Here is a 6755-nt window from a genome sequence, read left to right as displayed (position 1 = left end):
TGTCCTTTGTGCATGTGAATTATTTATTTTTCAATTGTGCAAATAATACATGAACACATGGTCCTTGTAGAAATATTCAAACCACATAGAAATATTGGAAGTAAAAAGTAAAATTACCTGTTCACCTTCCATGTGCCATCTACTACCAGAAGAAACCATTATTTTTACTTATTTTATTATTTTTAAAAATATATTTTATTGATTTTACATAGTGAGGAATTGAGAGTGATAGAGAGTTAGAAATGTCGATGAGAGAGAAACATCGACCAGCTGCCTCTTGCACACCTCCCCACTGGGGATGTGCCCGCAACCAATGTATATGCCCTTGACCGGAAACGAACCCAGGACCTTTCAGTCCACAGGCCGACGCTCTATTCACTGACCCAAACCGGTTTTGGCAGAAGAAACCATTATTAACAGTTTGATTTATATCCTTTTCCACAACATAATTACATATATTAGTTCAATTAAAAGAGAAAAAGCCAGTTATAGCAGGAAAGTTAAGCATAGTCTTTGATGCCAGACTTCCTGTATCTAAACCCAGACTCTATACCACTTACAACTCTAAGTTTTGGACATCCTATCTAACTTCTCTGTTTTTCAGTTTCCTTGTATGTAAAATGGAAATTATAATATCTGTTTCATAGAGATGTTATGAAGATTACATCTGTTAGTACATGTGAAATCTGTAGAAAAGTGCCTGGCACATATTACATGCTCGATAGATGATGCAATCGTACTGAATATGTTGTCTGCAACTCACATTCCATCAGTACACATTAAAGTAATACAGTGTAGTAATTAAGAGCATGAGTTCTCAATTCAATTGCCTGATTCATGTAATAGTCCCACCATTTCCTCGCTTTCAACAAGTATAGAACCTTTCTTTGTATTTGTTTCTTTTGTTACATGGAGATAATAGCTTCTGTCTTTTCTCTTTTATTGGATTGTGTGTTTGTAGTAATTACTTAATAGATGTTTATTACCATTCCATTATTAAAAATCCTTAGTTTTATATTTAATGGAATAGATGTATCATAATTTATCTAACCATTATATTCTTGATGGCTGTTTGAGTTATTTTAAATTAATAATTGTTACAAAATATGCTGGTTTCCACACTGCTTTTGTTTTAACTTAATTTTTTAAAAATAACTTTGTTTCTGTCTTTGCTTGAATAACAACTACAACAACTAAAAACTATTGCTGTTAACATTTCCCACAGTCATTTTCATTTGCATCTTGAAAAAAAACTTTCAAGATCCTCTTTTGGTTTTGATCTTCATCATCATACCATACATGAGATTAGCCCACATCATTTTCCTGTTAGTTTGGTTCAGTCCCAGGGCATGAATGGAAAGCAGAACTATTTCATTTTGTGTGGTTGAACTTCTCATTCCGAGGTGTAAACCAAAAGCTAAGAAACAAAGAAGCCAAAAGGAGCTTTTCCTGTGTTTGGAGTGTTGGAATCTCAGAAGACTGAATCTTTAGGCATCTTGATATTTGGCAAAGGTAAATCTAAATTCTTATATCTTTTGTGTTGTATTGTTTGATTTTCCCCCCAAAAATATTTAAAGGCAAATAAGTACGTTTCCTGGAAACATTTATAGACCTATAAAAGGAAGATTGTGTCTTGAATCAAGTCTCTTTTTTCTCTTCTCACACTTGTAGAATTTATAGAGAAAATTGAGATACTTAAAGTTGAATGCCAAACCATGTAAAAGACTGAATTAAGTGCTTTGACAAATAAGATTTAAGTAAAAAAGAAGGGAATGAAAAGAAGGGAGAAAGGAAGGAAGGAAAGGAGGGAGGGAGGAAGGGAGGGAGAGAGAGAGAAGGAGGGAAGGAGAAGGGAGAAAGAGAAGGAAGGAAAGAAAGGGAAAGACAAAAAAATGGATGGTAGTGAATTTGGCAAAATAATTTTTATTTATTGATTGATTGATTGATTGATTTAGCTGTTTTTAAGTGTACAGTTCAGGGGCATTAAGTATCTTCACGTTGTTGTGCAACCATTACCGTTATAATTCCAGAAATTTTTCATCTTGCAAAACTAAAACACTGCCCATTAAACACTAATTCCCTGTTCCTTTCTACCCCCAGACCCTGACAATCTCTTTTCCACTTTCCATCTCTATGAATTTCTATCTCAAGTTGGAATATTTAAAAGTAAGTGGCTGTATTTATATTTTAAATCTGAAAGTATTCGTGAGTTTAAATTATGTATAAGTAAATATTCATTCTTTGTACACATGTTAAGGCATAGTAATTTTTTTCAATGTGTGATTCAAATTACAGTAATTAAAACACAGTTAAATTAAGATCAAGGTCTTGATAGCAAGCTTGATCTTAAGTAGACTATTTGAAGGGCCAAAGGGGGACAACTACAACAGTGTCAACATCAAAAATTATTTAAAAAAAAGAAAGGGTTAGGTGCATTAATAACTCTAAAATAAATCATTTGTGACAGCTGAATGTGTATATATGTGTGTGTGTGTGTGTGTGTGTGTGTGTGTGTGTGTGTGTGTGTAATTAAACATTTGTATAAGTTTGTACTTTTGTATTGTCTGATGTATGTATTTTTTATGGAAAATTACATTATAAAACATTGAACAGGTTCTGGAATAAATATAAATATGCAAACTGGCCTTTTTATGCTTCTTCAAGTTATAAAAATGACTGGTATCATTCCATGACTTGTTTATCCGTTCAACTTCTCCTTTCTTCTCTTTGCTCTCTCTTTTTCTCTAAGGGACAAGACGGAAGGCTAAACTTGCTTAATACGACAAGACAGAAATTTTCTGCTGGCCTAGTTTTCTGTAACTTCCCCCTATGACTACACTATGCATAGGACCTAGGCATAATTGTGTTGTTACTAACCTGTCACTTAAGACAGCATCAAATGGTTTAGTGTGATTTAGTCACTCATTCTCTCTTTCTCAATAACTTAATACGTAGTCATTATCATGGGTTGTTATTAATATGGGACACCAAGTGATGCCTTTTGAATTGTGTTTTTGAGAACTCTTGGCCTTGTATCCAGCTACTTGTAGATTAAAACCCATAACCTACATTATTTTTACACACTTCCTTCTGCTTTCACTCTGACCCCAGCTTGCAAGCGATGTACCCACCGTACGTGTTTGGTTGTATGACTCTTTAGCTCCAGCAGATCCAGCCATTTGCAGAAAAAAAGAGAAAATAAAGATGATGCATAAGTTTGTACTTTTAAAAACACTTGCATGTACATCATATAATATCCTGAAAACAATTCTGTGAAGAAAGCAGGGGAGTATTATTACCATTTAATTGATAGGAAATTGAGACCCAGGAATGATAAATAAATTATCTGATATTAAAAAGTTAGGGGAGGGTGGGGGGTAAGAGATAAACCAAAGGACTTGTATTCATGCATATAAGCATAACCAATGGACACATTCAGTAGGGGGGTGAGGGCATGTGCTAGGGGGGTGGGAGTGGCCAGCGAGAGGTCAATTGGGGAAAAAGGAGACATATGTAATACTTTAAACTAGTGTTTCCCAAACTTCTCTCATAATGAGAATCACCTGGTGGAGTTGTTAAACTACAGATTCCTGAATCCCAACTAAGAAGTGCTAAGCTAGAATTTTTGGGAACACATAGGTAAAAATGTATACTTAACTAGTGCTCTAAGACAGAGCCAAATATCTAAGAGAGCACTAAGTTAAGTATACAATTTTACCTATATGTTCCCCAAAATTCTAGTTTAGCACTTCTTAGTTGGGATTCAGGAATCTGTATTTTAACAACTCCACCAGGTGATTCTCATCATGAGAGAAGTTTGGGAAACACTGCTTTAAACAATAAATAATTTAAATTTAAAAAAGTAATAGCCTAATTTGAACCCAAATCTTCTTATTCCCGGTCCCATTCTCTGTCTTTTGAGTAACACTACCTCTCTAAATCACTTGTGTTTCATGTAGAAGAAACATCTTAATTTGACATTTTAATATATATTGCCTTAATGGGTTCTTTTATAATTTACAGGAATATACTGCACTCTTCTGTATAGAAATCTTGACTAATAAAATGCTCGGAGAAGCCTTTCTACTTGAACTCCTATACAAAGAACAGAAATATACAACAGTTTGTAAACCACTTACATGTAAGAAGACCTCAAATGATGAAAAGGAAACTTGGAAAAAGCAGCTTTTAGATATAGAAGACAATTCACTTTCTCCTGATAAAATAGAAAATCAACAAAAGGTTGAGAAAGAAAGTTCAACAAAGCAAATGAATGATAATAGTAAAATAGAATTTGTGGATGAAATAACTGTACCAAAATACAAAAGTGCATCCTGTCCAGGAAATCTGTCTGTTGCACTGCCCATTCCAAAAAGAGAACAACGTGATGAAAGACAACTGGATTTATACCAATCTTGGTCATGTACAAGTATTTGCCAGAATTATCCTGACCTACAGATTGGAGGAGACCAAGTGGGCAACATGTATGATTCAGGCTGCATTGTGGAACAGATACGTGATGATGCTTTTAATGGTCCCCTTTTATTTTCAGTGGATATACCATTGGGCCATTCTCCTATTATTAAGCCTCTAGAGAAACCGCCTGCCTCAAAACTTTTGAATGGGGATGAAATTCGAGAAAAAAGTATGTTGTTTCTTAAGCAGCCCCTCTCTAATTCTATGCTTAATAAGTATATGGAAAACAAGCTGGATGAACTCTACAAACAATTTTTGGAAGAAAATCTCACCAAGTGCCTCTCTATAACCAACCTTATGGCTTCTAATTTGCTAATGAATAATGTAAATCAGTTTAGCCTTCAAATCTCTCAAGAACAGAACATAGAGGCTTCAAAAGTCCGGGAAGCTCTCCTACATTCTTTTTCAAGATGTAATCTCTATAACATTTCTCATGGAAACAGTTCTGAATTTAGCACTCCTAACCTACAAATATCAAACCAGAGAAGTAAGGAATTTGTATCAAATGTATTATAAAAACTAATCATAGGTTCCTTACAAGAGACTGGTGTAATAATAGTTTTCTCTGCTTTATCATGTCACATCAGGCCTCCTGGGCTATGGCTATTAAACTTTTTTGAGAAATTATTTGGCCTTGGCATGGTAGGTCAGTTGGTTAGAGAACCATCCTTATACGCCAAGGATTTGGGTTGGATTCCAAGGTCAGGGCACAAATCTCTCTCTCTCTCTCTCTCTCTCTCTCTCTCTCTCTCTCTCTCTCTCTCTCTCTCTCTCTCTCTATTTCTCTCTCTCTCTCTCACTAAAATCAATGAATAGAAAACAGAAAAGATCTCATCAATGGTACATCTGTATTATTTTATGAGACAATTTTAATGATTAAGTTATATGACCATTTTAAAAAAATTATTTTGACATCTTTAATGATTGCCACATTGATTTTTGTAAATTCTGTATGGCTTGTTTATTTAATTGCCACTGGAACCCCAAATTGATTATCTCACTCTCACTCATCAGCTTTATTTACCACAAAAGTGGTACAAAACTGAGATGAGGAAAGGATTATTGCTTTTAGCTACTGAAAGGACCACTAGAAATGATATCATACAGAAGCATTTATTTGCCACAAAACAATTGTGCTTAATTATTCTTTATTTTATTTTAACATACATACATATATTTTGACACTGACAGTAAGAATAGCCTAAAGGAAATTCTTTAAACTAAAGTTGGATTTTATTTTATTTTTTTATTGATTATGGTATCACATAATTGTCTTCATCTCCCCATTCCCATCCCAAAACCCTCCCCACCCATGACCCCACCCCCCCGGTTGTCCGTGACCACTGGTTAGGCTTATATGCATGCACACAAGTCCTTTGGTTGATCTTTCCCCCTTCCCCCCACCCTCCTCTACCTTCCCTCTGAGGTTTGACAGTCTGATCGATGCTTCCCTGTCTTTGGGTCTGTTTTTGGTAATCAGTTTATGTTGTTCTAATTTCCCCTAGATGCATGAGATCTTGTGATACAAGAAATACACTTATAGGAACCGAAAATGAGACAAGCCTTAATGGTTATGCTAAGATGCAAATGAATCAGTCTGTAGTGAGTTTCTTTCTGGGCCAACAGTTCTTTTGAGTTCCAACTTCAATGTCAAACAGTTCCTTATGTGTACATGTCAGCAAAAATGGTATTGGAAAAATATGGAAGAAAGGCTTAAGAAAAATATAGAATTTGATATTGAAATTTCCAATTGAAATCTGGTGTTTTCTATACTTACCTGGCAGGGGAGATACCATGATCATGAAGATGGTTGTCCCAGGGTGAGGTTTATTCATTGCACTCCAGGTGTGCTGACCCCTGCGATTTCCCCAAATGTGGGAAACTTGACTGCATAATTTGTAGTAGTGGGGGACTGAGTTTGTGATCTCCCCTGAGCTGGGGGAGGGAGCACAGGGGTGGGGAGAAACCTGGTGTTTTCTAACTTTCCTGAGGCAGGCATCAACTTTTTTTTTTTTATATCATTATGTATGCATGGTGTTTTTAAGGGTTGAGAGGAAGGAAAATATACAGGTAAATAGGACAAAATACATATAAAAATGAAGAGATTCTCTTGGCAATTTTTGACACTTCTCAGATTATCCTCAATCAAGATCTCGGTTAAGGATAAAAGTCATCAGCATGTTATGGTGATTTTGAAATCTAAACTAAGTAAATTAATTTAAAAATATACCCCAAATAATGTTGTTTTATTGCAGACTTGGAAACAAAACTCTACACTT

The 6755-nt window shown here is 35.0% G+C and overlaps 1 protein-coding gene and 1 non-coding gene across 2 annotated transcripts; both read left to right on the top strand.

The window, feature by feature from the left end:
* The first annotated feature begins 1354 nt into the window (after positions 1-1354).
* Positions 1355-5188, top strand: LOC118719883 (TLR adapter interacting with SLC15A4 on the lysosome). Its single transcript, XM_036439749.2, has 2 exons — positions 1355-1512; positions 4024-5188. Exon 2 carries the CDS (start codon positions 4066-4068, stop codon positions 4990-4992), a length of 927 nt encoding a protein of 308 aa, XP_036295642.1. The 5' UTR covers positions 1355-1512; positions 4024-4065; the 3' UTR covers positions 4993-5188.
* Positions 5189-6245: 1057 nt separating this feature from the next.
* LOC118720284 lies at positions 6246-6409 on the top strand. The gene has a single exon (XR_004988384.1). It is a non-coding gene; the product is annotated as a U1 spliceosomal RNA (small nuclear RNA).
* The last annotated feature ends 346 nt before the right edge of the window (positions 6410-6755 follow it).

Source organism: Pipistrellus kuhlii, unplaced genomic scaffold (genome assembly GCF_014108245.1).
Source record: "Pipistrellus kuhlii isolate mPipKuh1 unplaced genomic scaffold, mPipKuh1.p scaffold_m20_p_16, whole genome shotgun sequence".
In the NCBI taxonomy this organism is placed as follows: Eukaryota; Metazoa; Chordata; class Mammalia; order Chiroptera; family Vespertilionidae; genus Pipistrellus; species Pipistrellus kuhlii.
The sequence above is the reverse complement of the archived record's forward strand: the minus strand, read 5'-3'. Positions and strand labels throughout refer to the sequence as shown.